The 20,161-nt window shown below is 36.7% G+C and overlaps 2 protein-coding genes across 8 annotated transcripts in view; one reads left to right on the forward strand and one right to left on the reverse strand.

Moving 5' to 3' along the window:
* Positions 1–12,505, reverse strand: part of vti1a (vesicle transport through interaction with t-SNAREs 1A) — a 148,116-nt gene extending 135,611 nt beyond the window's left edge. For all 5 annotated transcript variants that reach the window (XM_015043276.1, XM_015043274.1, XM_015043277.1 and 2 more), the window contains exons 1-3: positions 12,396–12,505; positions 7,598–7,656; positions 5,767–5,877 (exon numbers count right to left, since the gene is read on the reverse strand). In XM_015043276.1, coding sequence (XP_014898762.1) covers positions 5,767–5,877; positions 7,598–7,656; positions 12,396–12,489 — 264 coding nt within the window. In that variant the 5' untranslated portion in view covers positions 12,490–12,505. The remainder of the gene's footprint in view (positions 1–5,766; positions 5,878–7,597; positions 7,657–12,395) is intronic.
* Positions 12,506–12,547: 42 nt separating this feature from the next.
* zdhhc6 (zDHHC palmitoyltransferase 6) lies at positions 12,548–19,352 on the forward strand. 3 transcript variants are annotated; one of them, XM_015043271.1, is made up of 11 exons: positions 12,548–12,644; positions 14,032–14,560; positions 14,691–14,782; positions 15,720–15,879; positions 15,984–16,142; positions 16,543–16,596; positions 16,824–16,991; positions 17,464–17,505; positions 18,342–18,490; positions 18,573–18,619; positions 18,711–19,352. In XM_015043271.1, the coding sequence occupies exons 2-11, from the start codon at positions 14,294–14,296 to the stop codon at positions 18,809–18,811; spliced, it is 1,239 nt and encodes a 412-aa protein (XP_014898757.1). In that variant the 5' UTR covers positions 12,548–12,644; positions 14,032–14,293; the 3' UTR covers positions 18,812–19,352. The 3 variants fall into 3 exon arrangements, with proteins under 3 accessions (XP_014898757.1, XP_014898756.1, XP_014898758.1); XM_015043270.1 differs by lacking the exon at positions 12,548–12,644 and adding an exon at positions 12,651–12,848; XM_015043272.1 differs by lacking the exon at positions 12,548–12,644 and adding an exon at positions 12,651–12,848 and having other exon boundaries at positions 18,345–18,490.
* The last annotated feature ends 809 nt before the right edge of the window (positions 19,353–20,161 follow it).

A 20,161-nucleotide genomic window follows, 5' to 3' on the forward strand; every position in this document is an offset into this window, starting at 1 on the left:
AAAAATTTTTTTTTTAAAAAAATTAAAAAAGGGTTTAAAAAAAAAAAAAAAAAAAAAAAAAAAAAAAAAAAAAAGAAAACAGTCCAGTGGTTTAAGTTTTCTTTTTAAGGTCACTTGTGAAAGGGATATACAGAGGGGAAACATTTTTTAGACCATCTTTTTTCCCCCATTATGTTCAACTCTGTGTACCTGGAAAATAAACTGTTCAATATTTCAAGGTTGGTCGACTCTTTGGAAATGCATTAATTATCTCCCTGGGCAGACACGAGGAAGCATTCCATCTAAACCGTTTTTATTAAAGGATGAGGCAGTCCAGACATCCCCCTTGACCATGACTGAAGCTCCAAACAATACCCAGCAAACAACTGGAAATTAGGAAGGGATAGTTGTATCCCTGCGACAGCGGGGTCCGTGATTTAATTTCGTGATCTATAATGGAATAAATGAAGCCAGAAATGAGTGGGAGACGTAAAAGAATCATTCCATCATCATTTCAAACCTTTTCAGAATGAACACGTTTCTTCAAGTACTGTATTTCAGATGAATACAAAAAAAAAAAAAAAAAAAAAAAAAAAGGACCGTATCACATTTTCAGATCGTGGAATAACGGCCATTGTGCGCTGTGACAACATATTTACCAAGCTCACAAAAAAAAAGGCTTGGTGAGGATGGAGTGTGTGTTTCAAAAGAAATCAATGAAGTGCAGTGATGAATGGCATCTTTTTGGGGGGTCCTTGATGAAATAATATTCAGCATCTTATGACGAATCAGCATCAGCATTTCTATCCAAGTAACAAAAGCATCGCACAACGGCTCTCATGCCATCAATATAACTGCCTTGAACATAAGAGACACTAAAAGAGAGAGAACTATGAGGTACTCAATAATAAAACTTATCGGGGCTTAAAGGCTTCTAATTAACCTTATTTAAGTCAAGGATTCTTCAACATAATGCCTCTTACATTTAGACCCTTCTGCTATTGAATATAAAAAGATAAATACATTTCTCAAGGAATATGTGAAATTTTAAAAGAGATGTGAAAAATTGGTGAGGCCTAAATTATGAAATTCTTATAATACCTTTACAAAATTATATTAGACTTCACATATTTTTAGTTTTTGTTCTCCTGATCTAAAACTTTAAAAGAATGCTGGGAATACTGGGGGAAAAAATATCAAAAAGAAAACATAAATAAAAGGTTAAACGCAGTAATAAGGGGAATGAATTTGTCATTTTGACTCCACTCCAACACCTCAAAGCAATTGATAATATTGTCCATGTTGGTCCTGAGACAAAAGGCAATCCTTAGCGCAACAGTGCCATCTACAGCAAAAAGACCTGAACATCCATGCAAGCCTGTGGAACCAGGCCTGCATGCTGACGAGCTCTCCTGAACTTTTTCCACATTGTCGTCATGTTGAAACCATCAATTTTGATGTGTTTTACTTTAGCTACTCCTAAATAAAAAAAATAAAACATTTTTCACAAAATTTATAGAATATTCTACAGTAATCCCAGTAAACAATAGTATCTGAGCAACTTTTAAGGCTTACAGGCAGGTCTCCAGGGGTTCTTTCATGCCCATCACTTGCCATTTGAACCTTTTTTTTTTGTAAATAGCTGGTTTATTTAGTAATGCGTTTGTCATTGAAGAACATTTTTCTCTGTGGATTACTATAAACGTGGTACACCTGTGTGTCATTTAATCTCATCATAAAGACAACTGTTCTGTGACGGTCTCAGGGGTTTGCTAAATCTTGTTCATGAACAAACAGCATCATGAAGAGCGAAGAACACCCCAAATAGGTCAGAGATGAAGTTGTGGAGAAATTTAAAGCTGTGTTAGATTATAAAACAATATTCAAATCTTTGAAGAGTTTACAATGGATTGGCCATTAGTCATAATCAGAGAAGAGGCCCAAAAACCCAATGGCAACTCTGCAGGAGCAATAGATGATGACAGCTCAGGTGGGCAAACATGATGACAATACTCATGCACTCTAAAAATCTGGTCTCAACAGGAGAGTGGCAAGGTGAGAGATCAAATGACTAACCTGAACACACCACTACTAATTGAAAGTATGGTAGTGATGGCATCATGCTGTGGGGGTGCTTTCCTCAGCAGAAACAAGGAAGCTCATAAGAATTAATGTAAAGATGGGTGGAGCTACATTGACGTCAGTGGTGGAGGCTGACCTTACAGGAGGACAACAGCCTGAAATATTCAGCCAGAGCTACAACAGAACGGTATAGGTGAAAGCATATTCGTGTGTCAACAAAGGCAGATCAATTACAGTATTCAGATTTGCAAGAGTAAAAATAAAAGTAAAACCCTGTATCATTTCATTCCTCTTTACAATAATGTCCCAACTTGTGTTGATCAATCACATAAAATAAAATACATTGAGGTTTGTGTGATAAGAGAGACATTTTGTACGGTAAATCAGTAAAACTTCAGAAAATAGCAAGGAAGATGTTTTTTAAAATACTAACAGAAACACAACACTGACTTATGTATTTTAATCAAATAACACAAATTAATGAAATTATTTTAAAAAATGTTGACAAATTGTAACATTTAGAGGTGATCCCATATCGTAATACCTTTTTCTCGGTAATTCAAAGAGGTCTGCTCAATAGTTCCAAAAACAATCTCATCTGACAAAGCAAAAGGCAATCATCACCAGTAATTTTTCTTTTAATTTTCTTCAAACATTTAGACTCCCAAGGAAGTAAGAAATTTTACTACAATTTATACTGTAAGATCGGCCCTTTCACAGCCGCTGTGAACGGAAACACACTCATCAGCCATCAGCCTGAATCAGATCATTTCCCCTTGTCAAATACTGAAAATCAGCATATATTTGTCATTTAATGCATTAAAACTAAGAATTCCCACTATTATTAGAATATCAAAACATCAACTGAGATTTTCTTAAAAAGACCCTGAGTCATCTTGACTTGATGAAAGCTGCTGCTAAGAGCTGAGCCATTCTGCTCTGTTTTGCTTGAACCCTGGCAAGCAGGATTGTTCAAATCTTAGTTATATACTTTTTAAAAGGACGGCATCCCCTTCGGCTGCTGCACCTTTCAGACCCCCAATGCCTCCTCTATTATCAGGATGAAGCTCTCGACCACAGCAACAAAGCCTATATATCCACCTTAGGGAGGCCCGTTTGATAAGTTGTCTTCCTGGATGAAATGGACGGGTTAGCGAGGTCGACTCTTGCCCCGTCTGGAAAGAAGCGGGAATGAGGTCTCAAGCTGGCACACCGGTGGTAGGAGCACTTCAAACCGTGGGTGAATGAGAGGATGAGAGAGAAGGCTAAGGAGGGAGACACCCATGGGAGGCCAGTGGGGGGTGGGAAGTGCGGCGAGATTGAGTAGTGAGGGAGTGAAAAGGCCTTGATATCCACGGAAAGCACAACAAAGGCAGAGCTTTTTACATTAAAAAGAAAGGAGATTGCCTTTTTTCTACCAGATTCCTCTCGAACCGAGTGTCATGTCCTTCCTTGGCCTGTAGGAAGTGAGAGGCTGAGGTTGGCTACAGCATTTGGCACTTCTGATGCACATCTGAGAGACTTGGAAGTTCTTGCTTTCTGAACACTTGCATCAGGGGGGAAAAAAAGTTCCAATAAAATATAATTATGCAAGTTGGGTGATCGTAGTTTCCATGTGTGCTGCTTAGGCCACAGCACATGACGTGGAAAGGAGCTAATTATGCTCAAACAACAAGAACTATGGCTGCTGCTTCTTTCCTTCTTTCGTCTTTGCATTTCATTATTGCATGCCGTGATGAACCCAACTTTGGTGTGCGAAGATGACTCAAATGTACATGTTTTTTTTTTTATCTATTTATATACATTAATGTAAGCTGAGTGTAGGAATCCATAACAAGTCTCCCAAATGCTCCAGAGGGAGAAATAATAATAAGACAAAAACACCAGCAATGGAAATTAAGACTAACATGAGCCTCAGCAGGTGATAACTGCTTGATGATTAGGTACAGTGAGTGAAGGAGGAAGAAAAGTTAAAGATTAATCATGAGCCAATTAAAAACCCAGGGTGAGGAGAGCAACCTGTCTTGGCACAGAGACCCCCTCTGTCATCTCAGTCAGACTGGCGTGTTCACAGATTACTGGTGCACTATGTCTCCATCTAGGCAGGTTTTTAAGCATGTTTACGTCGCTGGTGTGCTTTTAGAAGAGTAAAAGGTTTGAAATATTATTTCATTTGAGAAGTAACACAGCATTCTCTACATTTAATGTTATGCTTTGCAAAGATGGATAAAAACCTTAAAATAAATAATCTTTTATTGTAGAGGCATTATCCCACTGACATCAACTTTTCAGTCCAGTATGTTTCACAGCAGAGAAAGAAATCCAATATTTTTGGATAACATTTCAACATTAATTTCATTCATTTTATTCCCATGATGACTATGATGATGACTGTCAATGAACAATAGCCTATTAAGTATTAAGTTAAAAAGTAGCAATACATATATTTTTGAACAATCATTTCAATTAAAGTTCATTTAACAGTATTTTTAGTAATAATAATAATAATAACAATAGATGCTTCAACAAATTCTGAAAAAATAAATGCAACCTGAAGCCGTTTTGCTATTTTCACAGAATTTTTGCAGATTTTGTGGCACTAATGGCCTGCATTTATTGTAAGCAGACAGGAAATGTGCAAACTCTTCAAAACTAGAAAGAGAAGAGAACATGCCATTCATGGCAAATTGCTACAAAATACTGCTTTGGTATATCTACGGCCAACCACTTTTAAATATGGAATGAAACTATATTGTTTTTCACCTCAACAATAATTATAGGACAATGTCACAGATTTGAATTCCATTATTTTTTTAAATGCTATTAAAATATTTATTTTGAAAAGCTTTTAAGTTGATGTTTAAATGTCCATGGAATTTAGAAAAAGTAAAATTTCTGTCTCTTCTTTGTAGAAAACAAGCTACCCACAAAGTCCCTTTCATGGAGACTAATAAAATACACATATTAAAGATCTTTTAACTTTTAATCAAAACAGAAACATGAAGGAACAGACCTGAGTGTTCTCATCTGCTAGGTCTGCAGTTGAGAACTCAAGAACACTCTACTGCAGTGTAAGCAGTAGCACAGCACTACAAACAAAACAAATAACAAAATACATTTATCATTGAAAAATCCTCAACAACTTGTAGTAATCATACTATTCCAAAGGAGAAAAAAAAAAAAAGAAGTTGAATCGAATAATTGTCTATTTTTAAAAAGGGTGTTCGATCAGTTGAAATACCTTGAGTATTTTTGAGTAAATATAGAGTAAAAAGAAAATGACCCAGAAGAATAGACTGTTCATTAAGCTTTGACAGAGGTTTGAAATGAAGCAAAAACATAGAGTGAGTTATGAATTACTAAACAAGGCCAGATTCTGCAGCAACACAAACATGCACAACCTGCTCTCAGTGGGCATCCCTTGCAAGTTCAAAAATAAACTGTGAATTAACCTCAGTGGATGCAGCGCTGGGCCTCTGTGCTCGGCTGTTTGTGTGAGTAAAAATGATTGCAAGAGAAAAGGTGCTTGGTTTAGAGACCAAGCTTTGGTGCAAATAGACCTGATGGTGGTTGATGGTAACAACCTTAAATATGGCGTACATGCAAATTTTGTTTTGTGCAGAAACTGTTTAAATGTGCTGTGTATTCGCAGGAACTGCTGTTGTTATCGTCCTGTGAGAATCTGAGTTTATTAAAGGCACTTACGAAGTCTTTCTCGAGCTTCTCCACCTCCTGCTTGTAGCTCTTCAGCCTGCTGTTGTACATGGCGCGGCTCTGGATGGGGATCTCCCGCACCTCCAGGTCCATCTGCTCAAGCTAGAACCCGCAAATAACACGGTTCATGGCAAAACATTTCCAAGGTGTTTTCTTACACTTTAAAATCCATTTCAGCAGCATCAAAAATCGATTTTGAAGTGAGGATCAACACACGTATTTCCCCTCGTCAACTCTATGGCAAAAAAAATAAAATAAAAAAAACTTTACCCACCAAACACCACCACTTTAAAAAATTATAAATTTTCCATCATATTTTTTCTGCAAATTGAAACGTGTTTAATTATATTAAATATGTTTCTGTTGCTGCATACGGTCAGTGCAATGAAAGATGGTTAATGCCCTCTACCCTTGACTAGAAGACGAAAAAAAGGCAGAGCTGCCCCTCACCAGCTGATGCTGCGCACTGCCGTTCATCTGGCTGAAAGAGGTATATAACTTGCTTTCTTTTCAGCATCTGTCAACTACACCTGTCACTATTTTTTTGTGTGCAAAATGAATAAGAACCATTCAATGATCTTGATATGGTAAAGCAGTTTTAAAACAGCAAAGTGGTATTACAACTATAGCTAAGATGCAATGCCGGTTAACAGCGGAAACACTTCCTGCTTACGTTTTTAAAATAAAAGCTGTTAGATCTTTTCGTTACAAATGTGTTTAGAAATATTTGTGTAAATGTTGTCATACTATAAAACCATGGAAGTTTTATTTTAGGGTTGTCATACTGAGAGCCTGACATTGTGATCTACCTGTCCTGTCTCTTTTTTATTGTTTTTTTTTTCGTTTATTTTTTTTTTTATTTCTTCTTGTTTTATTCCCATGTGTTTTCATCAATAGTTTTATGAATACTGTGCAGCAATTTGGTGCATATATAAGCTGTTTTTAAAGCTTTTTGTAAATAAAATTGACATTAGCACTAAGAGAATCCCATTAGATCCACAAATAATTGTAATAAATAATTGTATTACAATTATTCAAACACAATATATAAAGTTTCAAAATCACGGCTGCTGTCTTCATGTAATGGAGTTATAGCGCGACTGTACCGTAGTTTGTGCAATAAAACAAAGCGGGATATCTCAAAGGAAAAGGAAGGCTTTAAAAGTATTTTAATTAAAATAAAAGAGAAAACTTTAAAAATCTGTAACTACAGCAACATTACGTTCCAGCGCTGACTGTAAAAACGTAATGCTCATGTCTGCTCATGTCACTCAGCTGTGATAAAAGTAGCAACAAAATAGAGCATCTCTGTAAATAAATACAGCATCAACATATGAGGGGCCCTTTATTGCACTGACATGAATGGGCTCAACAGTGTCACAGCGGATGAGGGAAAAGTACATCTGATGCATCGGTGCACGGATCCCTTCTTGGCAGACTTGGAGGAAGCTAATCACCATGCCACAACAAGACAACTGCAAAAACAATTTGTCTCCGTCAGGTGACTGCTTCCTTTTATTTATTTATTTTTAAACAGCAACATGAAGTCTTTCACCTCGAGATAATGGCTTGAAATGTGTCATAGGGGTGTCACTTAAAAGCAGATTACTGGGAAGTAATCATGTGAGGAGGAAGCCTCCTTTCCGCCATGTGAAGTGTGCACATGTCTGCATGTCATGTCAGCACCGGGATAATACAGGTGCAGTTGTCTGGTTGCCGTGAAAACTGCCCCCCCTCCCCCCTCCCTCTGCCCTCTCCTCTTGCCACAAATTCATAATTTAGAAAATGGAAAAAAGGAGAAAATTACTGATCAAAGACATACCAACTCTCTGACTTCTTCAAGCTGTTTGTCGACATTTAGAACCAGCTGTGTCTTCTCCTCTGCAAGAGAAAAAAACAACACCATTATTGATCAGCCGACGGAGGAACAGAGCTTCGTGACAACAGCCAAACTCCCCCACAACAGGGGAAGAGATGGGGGAGAGAAATAGAAAGACAGTGGGAGAAAACAACACACGAGGACACATTTGAAGATATATTTACACATTCTCTCCACACGACGAGCCAACATTTGATGTCTCTTAGTTATGGCGTGTGTGAGGCCTTTGTTGGTTTCTGTTGAGGAGCAGTGAGACGCCTCATGCCAACTCAAAGGGATGGGAGGTGTCGGCTTTGCTCACTTGCCACGACTGTGAATCCCGCTCAGAATGAGTAACACTCTGCTCCACACCTCACCCCATGGATGCTCTTCCACATTACCCATAGAAACTCATTAGGACTTCAAGTTCCAACATAAACTTCAGAACCTTCAATCATTACTTATGGCAGCAGCGCTCATTCTTTGAGTACAGGTGCTAAATTGGTATTTGCTCTAAAATTAGTTCTTTTCAACAATCCCAGGAAGGAACATCAATTGTACATCTTGGCGAGTTGCTTGGTGATCAAGCACCACGTTGCACTGTGTGCAGAATTGCTAGGGAAGTGAGTATTTTGACCACATCTTCATTTTTAGGCACATTTTCAAATTGTGAACTGGATACAGTTGATTGCTTAAAGGATTTAAGGATAACAGATGATATATCTGTGTAATGAGGGAAGGTGTAAAATGCAAAATGTGCCAAAAGAGATTTAATTGACTCTCAAAAGTCAAAAATTACCAAAAGTCTCTCAGAGGGACGCAGTGCTCTTGAAATTGCTAAGATCTTGGGGCGTGATCATATCACCATCAAAGGTTTTGTTTCACATACTCAACAGGGTCACAAGAAACATAATCGGTAAAGAAAATAAAAAGAATCACAAATTACCGACCAAAGATTTGAGAGGAACCAAGTCTGAAGCTACCAGGAACTCATCACCTTCCAGTTCTGTTATACATATAATCCCTAAAAAAGCCAAAACCTCACTTTTACTTTCTTAAACCTTCATGTTTGAGTTTTTTAATATTTTGGATTATCTGAAAGCACTGTAGATAGGATTAATAAACATATTTCCTCAAAAATATGACTTGCCTAATATTTGTGCACGTCGTAATCACGCTAACATTATAAACAACAAGAAACAAAGACGGTCACCAGAAAAATCTTCAACAAGTTATGCTTGACCACAACTGTTACGTCAATTATTAATTCTCAACATGGCTACAAATCATCCAAGTCAATGATCTGGGTTTATGTACAAGGAAATGTTAATTGTCCCCATGAATATGCTCATGCATGCATAACAAATCAAAATAAATAAATAAATAAAAATCACTGGTTGTGACAATGAACTGGAAAGTCATATTACAACCTTATTAATTTTTTTTCTCCAAATCACAAAGGCTTTTTCACAAATGCTAAACAAAGGACTTGTAAATTCAAAAGAAATTGTTCTTATGAGCAACACTCAGGCAGTAGTCATGTGACTAAATGTATTTTACATGAAACAAACCCATGAATCAGAAGAACTATCTGGAAAAATTTAAGAGTATTTTAAAATATTTAAACGCAAGAGTCAACAAAACTTCTAACTCAAAAGCAAATCACAAGGTCTATCAGTTGTGGGCTGCAATGTTAAGAAAAAAAGGAGAAGAAGAAAAAAAAGCTAACCCTAGATTGTCATTTATTATGGATCCATGGGCCAAGATTACCTTTTGCCAGTCCTCAAATACATTTTTAAAACCTGTGTCCAACCTCACAACGTACACAGTAAACAGCCAGAGGCGATTGAGAGAAAGGTGAGATTGTGCTCTCTCTCCAACTCAAACTCAAGCAGGAGAGGCGTGAAATATGTATGGATATTTACTGAGACTACAAACTGCTGATGGACACATGAGGAGTTTTGCACACAGAAGTCAAGTAAATAAAGAAGAAAGGGCTTGACCATTTTTCTTCTAACTTTGACTTGTGGACAAGACAGAAGTTTAGAAGTTGTCCCACTTTAGAAAATCAAAATTTAAACCTAAACGTATTTTTAGAAGGTGGTAATTAGAACAATAGAAATAGTAGTATACAACCTCGCATATTTTACACTTAGCGTCATTGTTAACAAGAAATTAACATTATAGACAACTGAGAGGCAGAAGTTCAAAAAGGTCACATGTCATTGAAAACAGTAAATCTATATAGTCCTAAATAAGTTTAGCTCCTGTAAGAAATAACTCAGATTTTGAGCACATAATTTCTTATCTTGAAGGCAACAAACCATTAAAGCTTACTGTATGTGCATCCACAATTACTCAGCACTTACACATGTAATGCAACATTTACATTTTCAAGACACTTTCTGCGAGGATCTGCTGCAAAATACATCCAAATATATATTAAGTATTTATATCTCAACACAAACATACAAGCCGAGTGCAGACAAGCAGGGAGAACTTCTGCTACCATTTTTGATGGGTTGTAAACAAACACTGTGATTTCCAGTTTACTTTTTTGCATCATGCGCTGCCTCTATTACGCTCTATCCAGGCACCTCGCGGCAGAAACTGAAATTGCGAGAGCGTATTTCACACACCGAATCTCTAAAGAGGCGTAAACAAGAGACTGCAGACCTACATTTTCTTGGAGAAACAGGAAATTGCTAAGATTTTTCTTTACATGTTTCCATCTAGTTTGCTAGGAAGCTGATAAATCTGATTGCACCTAAACTACAAAGCCAGTAAATTGTTTTACTGGCAGTCTGATTTTGAACCATCTGTTTGCATCCGCATGAGAATTATTTTAACTTCTTAAATGTCCACGTTTAAAATGATAAACAGTGGTGCTTCACGGTGAGTTGAAGAACCAAACCTCTGTGGGCGGCCACCTAAAGGCAAAATTTGCTTTTTGTAATTTGCAAATTTGCTTTAAAAGTAAATAGTGCTCACACATTTCACTGTACTTTAATAGGCAAATATTATCTCATGATGAATAAATTATCTCCAGGAAAAACTAGAAATCAACGTTTTGAATATTGAATATCCAAAAAAATGAAAGATGGTGGGAATTTTTGCTTTCAACCTATGCTTGAAAACAATACCAATGTCCCTGAACACATTATTACCACTGTGAAACACGATGGCAGCATCATGCTGTGGTGGTGCTTATCTTCAGGTGTGCTAGGAAGAGTCAGTAAAAGTTCGAGCATAAGTCTTAAGAATCTTTGGAAAGATGTGAAAACCTCTGTTCATAGACACTCTCCATGTAATCAGACTGATTTTGAACTGTCTTTCAAAAAAGTGGGAAAATGAGTCTTTGGTTGAAATAAAAAAAATAATAATTAATAAGGTTTCAAATGTATATATTTGCAACTGACAAGTAGAAATATTTGACTGCAAGAATATGTTTAATCATTAGGGCTGTAAACATCCTAATCATACCTTTATTTATGGATTCATTTGTTTTGGTTTCTTTGTATGCTTAAATTACTTGGTTTGTTTCCAACAAACCTGCTGTAAATTTTATGTGAATGGCCCATTAGAAACATTTCTAAATAATAGTGGCAGGTTTAATACTTATTTTATCATAAATACACAATTGCATTTTTATTTTTGGAATGCGATTGCATCTACTTAGATGTTTTAAAGTATTGAACACCACTTCACTTTTCACCATGTTATATTTATATTTATTCTGTGTTTATGTTAAATTTTCTGTTTGACAAGGAAGATGACTCACCTCACTGTCTCCAAATCTGCCTAAGGGTTTAAATAAAATTGACTGATTGATTGACCAATCAGTCAGCCAGCCAATGGAAAAACTTGGCCTCAGGCCCTGAGTGTTTAAAATCGTTTTTAAAGACTTTATTTCTCTTTATTTTTATCTACAGACCCATTCAATACATTAGAATGTTATTGAAAAGTCCTTTTATTTTAGGTACTTTATCATAAGTAAAACACTTTATGTAGATTAACTAGACACGGAAAGCCTTTTCTTTATTTCTGTTAATTATGGAGATTTCACACTTAGAGGTATTGAAAACATGACATTTAAAATTAGAATGATATATCAGACTAATAAAAAAAACTATTTTTAAAAACATAAATGCGGTCTTAATAACAAGTATGTTTAATAACTGCTTAAAAGTTATTTTCAAAAGGTACTTTTAATCTGACGAATTGGATTAATCGAGATATATATTCTAATGTATTGCATATGACTTCAAGTTTAACCATGAATTGTATTTTTATTGACCACTGTTCGGTCTTTAAAATGCTTTATGAATGAATTTCAACAACATAATATTGTATCATATGCAAGTTACTGAATTGCTCTATCACGTTAAGCTGTTTGATTTGACAAACAATTCAAAGAGACAATGTTTTCTGCACTTTACTATATTTAAATGCTTTCAGTGTTTACATACTTCACTTTATTTAAGACACAACCAGCACATCCGGCTGTTAAATCCATCAAACAAACATCACAGGAAAGCGTTCACATTCAGTTTATTTAACAAGCAAGAACACGAAAATGTGACACAATAACAGACTAATAGTTTTTTTTTTCCTTGAGGAATATCGAGTGACTGTATCAAATCACACAACCAGTAAGCTTCACCTGACACTGCAACCTCCTCCTCTCAGCTGAGACACGATAGCTAACTGACATCTTAGCTAGCAACTCACCGAGTCACGTTAACAAATTTAGCTTTCTTACCTCCACTTAGTTTAGGAATTTTGCCAATTTTGTTCGTTACTTCTGCGGTGATAGTCCCAAAATCCTGCTCGTAGGTCTCAAAGTCTGAAGACATCTTCGAATAATAAGTTTAAACACAGAAGAAGCTGTCTGGTTGGCAGTTAGCACCGGATAATAACAACAAGTCTCGAATGGAGTCTTTTCCTTGAGTAGCAACAAAAAGGGCTCGACAAGAAACTAGACTTGTTTTTTTTCCCAAAAAAGGGTTCGGTGAGTCAATAGCACATGCCATTCACCTTAGTGCTTTGTGGATTATGCTTGATATATTTTCACATTTTTGAGGACTTAACGAGGTTTTGAAAGAAATTTCTGCTGATATTTAAATGTATTCGCGTCTGGGTGACTATGATGAGTAAGGTTCCCACCCTGTGTACACAGGAGAAATTGAAGGAAAAAAGGCAAGGAAGTGGCCAGGTTTGTCATTTAAAGTGACAGCTTTTTCGCTCTTTTACAAATACAATTTAAATGCGTAAATGGATTTGTGTTTGTGACAACTTTACATCGGTCTGTTTCATCTACGTTATTTGAAAATGCGTCGGCTTGTAGCGGTGATCGTGTTAAAACTGGTGGCGGGGAAGCTAGGATATTTAACGTTAGTTTGCTATAAAGCTAAGCGGAAGCATAACTACATCATTAGTATGATGTATTTGATAATGATTAACCTGCTGAAGTGGAAAAAACTAGCGGTCTCTTTTGCCTCTAATAAAAAAAAGTATTTTGCATAAATTCGTTTGTTTTGTCTATCTTTGGTTCGAAATTGCTAGCTTGGCAGTAGGGGCTAATTAGAAGCCAATTAGCACTGTTTTATATTTATTTTGTTACGTTTCCCTTTAAACCAGTGACATACTCGTTCAGTTTCTCTTACGTAATATCGACTAAATAAATTTCAAAAATAGAAATATCTGCCCAAATTTTGAAATTTTGTCAAAGCAGAGTAATAATGTCAGGTGTGTCACTGACATGACAGCGATTAATTATAAGCCTATGTTGAAACAGAAGTTAGAAAACCAAAATTTTCACTTAGTCTGTTGGTTTGGAAAACAATACTGGTGGCTCTCAATTAACTGGAATATTACTTATTTGTTTTTTTATTAGGTCAATTCAAAAAGCAAAAGTTGTAGATTCATTGCACTCAGATGTCTTCTGAGATGTTGCATCTCAGATACTATTAAAGGGGAAAAACGACGTTTAACACAAACATATCAGAGTAGTAAAACGTATATTTGTGTCAAGGTGTCAGGCATCCTGTTGATATTCCTCCTTTTTTTTCTTCAAATGTTTTCCTTCCCCTCAACTTTCAGTGAACGTGCTTGGATACAGCACTCAATTAACGGACAGCTTATAAAAAAAACATTAACTGTTTGTAACTTATCCTACTTGCTGAGAGTCTCAGTGACTGTCTGCTGGACCATTTGTCAAGTCAGCATGCTACCTCATGATTGTGTCAGCCAGTGGTTCCTAATCAAGCTTTTAGTGATTTCCGGAAAAGCAGAATGTTGAGATTTCTGTAACTCTCTATGTACACCTGCATCGTTTTGTGCTAAAATTTCATTGCACATGTTCATTTGTTTAAACACGTTCCTTTTTTCCTTAACAGATGGGGAAATTTGAGTCTCTCACTGGGATGGTGTGTTACAGATGTTGACAGAAAAGGATGCTGGTCTTCATCACTGCAAGGATCAGGGGGCCTCAAAGATCCCAGGTGACTCGAGGCCAGGACTGCCACGCGTTACAGAGTAGACGACAAAAACCATGTGCACCGCTGGCTTTACAAGATAGCAGTGGAAAAGAGTAGCACACTGGACATTCATTTCAGGAACGGAACCAAAAAGGACGCAAGTTAACTTCCAGTTTGAAGGATGAAGTTCCTGTCAACCTTTGTGACATTTGAGAACCTCCATGAGGTTCGGCGGTTGTGCCACTGGGGTCCAATCATAGCACTGTCTGTCATCGCTATATGCTCAACCATGGCAATGCTGGACTCTATTATCTGGTACTGGCCCCTGGACACTACAGGGGGCAGCATTAACTTCATCATGCTCATCAACTGGACTGTGCTCATTCTCTACAACTACTTCAATGCTATGTTTGTTGGACCGGGATACATTCCTCTTGGCTGGAAACCTGTAAGATTTTTATATATATATTGGTGCTTAAACAATATAAAACTATATGATACCCTCCAAATGTTTCTACACAGTGAGGTAAGTCATTTCATTCTAGTTGGGTAACTTACTGTTTTTCATTCTCAAACAGGAAAATCAACATGATGCTCAGTACCTACAATATTGCAGAGTTTGCCAAGGTTACAAGGCCCCCAGATCCCACCACTGTCGAAAATGTAACAGGTAAACACCTGCACAAACAAACCTTGGTTCTGTTTTTCTTTTCTCGCCTATGAATTCATTTTTGAACTTGGAGGATATGCTCTGTGGCAGCAACTGAGCCGTTATCGGAGCTCCCAACTACCGGACAGTTGGCTTATGTTTACACCTCTTGCTGTTATATAAGGTGCAGCTTGTGAAGACTAATCCAGCACCTGGATTATGCAGTTGACACAATTACAGTGTCAAATGCATTGAGTCTAAGTGGACTTACTGCCCATTGTATTCTTCTATCATTCTTCTATCATTAACTAATCCAACCATCAGTCCATCTATTAGTCTATCCCTCTATCCATTCATTAATAGTCTGTACCCATCCGTCTCTCTATCTGTCCATCTTTATGTCCATTAATCTATCCATTTATCACTTTATTCTTCCATCAATCTGCCATCACATCCACAATTCTGTCCGTGTCCATCCATACATCAGCCGGTCCCTCCCTCTTCCCTCCTAAAAGCCTGACTGCTAAAGTATAGTTACCTTAAAATTGGGATGAACTTTTGGATTTGCGTTTTAAAATCAATGACCAGAAATTTAATGCTGAATCTGGAATTTATGGAACCGAGTCCAAGACTTGATAAGAACTGCTTTTCTTCTCCTCTTATCAAGTTTTCATTATTTGGTTAAAACAAATGGAAGAACTACTACAACAGTAAACTCTTCTCAGAGGTTTATTATCCAGATGGAACAATGTACTAAATAAAATTCGGTTCACACTGATAAACTGAATGCTAATGAACTATGCTACTGTGTTCATTCACCCACATATTGAGGGCTGGGTTTTATGCTGTACTTTTAGTTTAATGTGTCTCTTTTTTTTGTTTACATCTTTGACTCTGATTCTTTTGTATGGTTGGTTGTTTTTGGAGGAGAATCACTGTGGTTTTTCCTGCCCTTCAGATGTGTTATGAAGATGGATCACCACTGCCCATGGATCAACAACTGCTGTGGCCACTTAAACCATGCTTACTTCACTAGCTTCCTGCTGCTGGCTCCACTGGGATGCTCACATGCTGCCATTATCTTCATTATGACCATGTATACACAGCTGTATGAGAGGGTAGTTATTACTTCCACCTCCCTCTGCCTGACTTTCTTGTGTTTTTTGCAGCTGTAGAAAAAGTATCGAACCTCCTTTTTTTTTCTTCTTTTTCTTATCTGCAGATATCATTTGGTTGGAGTACAGTAAAGATTGACATGAGTGCTGTGCGTCAGTTTCAGCCCCTCATGCCCTTCAGTGTGCCTGCCTTTGCTGCCACTCTCTTTGCCTTAGGTTTGGCATTGGGCACCACAATTGCAGTCGGAATGCTTTTCTTCATTCAAGTAAGTTGTTTTTTTTTTTTTGTTTCTTTTGTTTCTCCTGAGATTTGCATTTGGCATTTCCACTTTACATAAGTTGTTTGCCATGCAAAGTTGCAAGTGACATAGGTATTTAGTTGAAAACATGCAAAGCCACAATAAACTATGTAAGCCACACTGATGTTCAGCGGAGCTGTATGTTTACTCTCAGTATTGCTTCCCTCTATTTTTGGATGTTTTGTTATGTTGCACAGTGATTCAGTGGCATGCAAGCTAAGGATAACTGTGGAATATTTCACTTTAAGGGTCTAAAAAATGAAACATTTTAATAGCAGCCTGAAGCTATTAACAATACAATGACTCTGTTTTTACACAAATGTACCATTATTAACGGTTTAATGACAAATCATAATGTTTCTTTCAGATGAAAGTCATTCTCCGTAATAAAACCTCAATCGAATCCTGGATTGAGGAAAAGGTCAGATTTATTATTTGATGTGATAAGTCATTTATTTAATGCTGTTTCAGTGTTTCCATTTAACAAAAACTATTTTTCTAACACCTTTTCTACATTTTATTGTCATATATGGCTATTATTTTGTTGTATCTAAGCCTGTGTTATTGCAATCTGCTATATTGATTACAAAGACTAAATACCATGTACATGCCACCATGTTGTTGTTTTTTTTTTTTTTCCCCCTTTAGGCCAAAGACAGAATACAGCACTACCAAACAGGGGAGGAGTTTATCTTCCCATATGACCTCGGCAGCCGCTGGCTGAATTTCAAGCAAGTCTTCACATGGTCAGGGACACCGAAGGGAGACGGCATTGTATGGCCGGTTCATCCCAAGTGTCACCAGCACACCTTAACTGTAGGTTCTCCATATTGGTTGTATTATAATGTTCTGCTCTTTCGACAGTCCGTCGGTGGTTCTCAAAGTCTTGGATCTGATGAGAGTTTTGATGACATTAGCTTTGATATCAAAACTAATGTCTAATTAGTTGTTTCTATGTTGCGCAATCAAATTATTTTGTCAGTAGTGACATCGCAAAGCATTTTTAAGGCACATCCGAACTGACCCTTGTGGATCTATCGACGCATATGAGTATATCATCTGATATTCTCAATTATCTACTATTAATTCTAACAGTATGATATTAGAAGAGCTCCACTTCGAAATATTGGCACAGCCTGAAAATATTGAGTGCCACTGTGTTAAGTAATAATTCTGAATCGGATGTTTTCTTTTAACTAAATATTTATGAGGCATTACTTATTTATGTTAAATGGTACTTTGCAATAGTCCTGACCTAACTATGTCCTGTTTGTTGTGTATTTTACAGATGGAGCAGTTGAAGCAGAAAGCTGATAAAAGAGTTAGAAGTGTAAGTACCTGCTAAAGCCTTATTGTGCCATGAATAGGTTGGCAGATTTATAATGCGATATATTTATTCTCCATGTACAGTGAATCTCAAAAATGCCATGACTGATATTGATGATGATTGCATTTTAAACATGTTCTGCCATTAAAGGGACATATCGCATATCCTGTACAACTTAAAAATAAACCAGTTTATGGGATGAATGTAAAAACACTTACTATGACCTGGTCGCGTAAATGAGCAAACTTTTTAGTTAATACCTCATTGAAGGACTTCTTCATACAATTTTAGCGCTCAGTACTTTGTTAGAAATATTATACAGCTATTATCTTGACTTGCACTGAGGATCATGTTATGTCTAATTTCGGATTGATTATGAAACTATCAATAAATGTGAATGAATTACAGATGATTAAATGCTAAACTGTATCCGACCAAATTATTATTCTGACCGTGGCACAATAATGCAGCAAGGTTTTATCTTTGATTTCATATTTTTACTCCTAATCATATGTTTGATTTTCAGTTGAATTATACAGGATGTACGTTACATTTAAGGAGGAAAAAATTGACCAGTTGTCATGGTCACAAAGCTGTGATTTTTAACAGGATTGTCAACATTTTTGTGTGACTTCACACCAGATGTTTACGTTGTATCTAATTGTTCTTTTTGACAGCTAAGATGTTCAGATTGCGACAGTAAATCCTATAGAAGTATATAAAAAAATGCCTTTGTCTTGGTGAAAACAATCTATGCGTGTTACAATCTAGACAAATAAAAAAACTGAAAGTCATCATCGGAGTAGTAAAATAATGTGATATGTGTTTGCCTTGACCAGCAGGTCCAGTACCAGGTGGTGGAGGATTATAATGGAGCCTGCTGCCCTCTCAGCAAGGGTCTACAAACCTTTTTTAGAACCCCTTGCACTGAGGAACCCAGGATCCCCCTCAGTAAGGGGGACATCATCCTGGCCACCCGTGGCACCAAGTATGTTCATCCACACAAAAATGACCAATCACTGAGTGCAGTTTATCCAGAAATCTGATTCTTGTTTTTTTGTTTTCTGTAGATGGTGGATGTATGGAGACAAAGTTTTGAATGAGGAAGAAATGAAAGGTAAACTGTTTAAATCTCTGTAACTAGAACATCTTTCTTTTTAGCAGCTTTGAACGGATCCTTTATGGCTTTTTCTGCTTTTCCCTTTTAGCCGGAGATCGCGTGCGCGGATGGTTTCCGAGAAGATGCGTTGAGAAGTGCCATTATGACACAGCTGCCAATGATAGCACCAGTGATAAGAAAGTAAATTAATTCATTCAGAGGCTTTATGAGGTATAGGAGAGTTCAGCTGAACAGAATGTCCATCTACTGAAGATGTCTTGCCTCAGGCTGCAGGGCTCTACCCAAGAATTTCCTACTCTAAATAAATATGTCACCATGGTTTTTTTTTTTTTTTTTTTTTTGCATAAATTGATTTCAAAGTCTTATTTAGCACTTGCTGTTAAATGTCTAAAAAGGAATAATGCTTTGTGTGAGGGTTTGGTTTGTCTCCTCTGACTGTAATGAAAACCCAATAAGAGTCTTAATTTCCAAGAATTGCCAAAAGGCTTTTATGTGACTTTATTATGATTATGTGATTGTTTTTATTTTTACTTGAATCTCTCTCTCTTTTTTTTTTTTTACTTTTGTTATTTTTTCTACTTATGCAATGCTCCTGCCCAGCTAACCCCAGGGCTTCATAATGCAACTCTTTCTACAATATGGAGATAACAATTCATTACTTTTATTTTTGTAAAAACCAATAGTTTGCCTCAAATTATGAATTGCAAATTAAAAGAATAATCTTCCATAAGTGTGTTTTTTTTGTTTGTTTATTTTTTTTTTACTTTAACTTTGTTGTTGCTTGAAATGTCCTCATTTTAAATCCTACAAATTGCTCCAAGCTTTAAGAAAGTATCCTGGAAAGGAAATTATGCTTGCTACAAAGCTGGTTCTAAACATTTCTAAAATTACCCCAAAGACATTGCAAATTCATTAGAAATTTCAGAAAATCTGGAGTTTATTAAATAAAATGCTTGTGTCAAAGATGGTTCTTGTTTAAGCATTTAATAACTTCAAGTCTCCTTGTGTTTTCTGTTTTTTTGCTTTGTTTTTTTTTTTTGTTCAATGGAAGAAAAAATCCTTCATTAACAAAAGGTTCATTATGGAGAACCACAATCTACATAAGATTGAGGTAAGATCCAATCAAGACTTTGGGTGAGGAATCCAAGCTACAAGAACCGGACAACCACAAAATATGGGGTACAGCTTTCACAATTCCCTGTGTTAAGTTGTTGCTTAACCATTGATGCTTGTAGTACCTGGGTCGAAAGCAAAAAGCACTGTTGCGCAGTGATTCGAAGTTTCTGAGGTTCAAAGGCAGGTCAGCCATTTACCAGGAATACTTCCCTTTGCTGAAACACTTAATTGACATTCTGATTTCATATTCCAGCAGGAAAAGAACCACATTACTGTGCTTGACTGGCCAACACACTGGCCTGACTTCACCCCACTAGAGAATCTACAAAGGAGGATCAAAGAGATCAGATCCAGTGAATGCAGATGAGCTAAAGGTGGCAGCCAGGTTCAACAAATCAGAAGGCACTCAGGCTTTTGACCCAC

Source organism: Poecilia latipinna, unplaced genomic scaffold, assembly GCF_001443285.1.
Source record: "Poecilia latipinna isolate Pla-1442-1.1 unplaced genomic scaffold, P_latipinna-1.0 Scaffold623, whole genome shotgun sequence".
Taxonomy (NCBI): domain Eukaryota; kingdom Metazoa; phylum Chordata; class Actinopteri; order Cyprinodontiformes; family Poeciliidae; genus Poecilia; species Poecilia latipinna.

What these genes read in the sequence shown, in the direction of transcription:
- zdhhc6 (XM_015043271.1), top strand. Translation starts at nt 14,294, where the DNA reads ATGAAGTTCCTGTCAACCTTTGTGACATTTGAGAACCTCCATGAGGTT. An exon ending in AATCCTGGATTGAGGAAAAG is followed by an intron (nt 16,597 to 16,823) that starts GTCAGATTTATT and finishes TTCCCCCTTTAG; the next exon opens with GCCAAAGACAGAATACAGCA. An exon ending in CTGGCCACCCGTGGCACCAA is followed by an intron (nt 18,491 to 18,572) that starts GTATGTTCATCC and finishes TGTTTTCTGTAG; the next exon opens with ATGGTGGATGTATGGAGACA.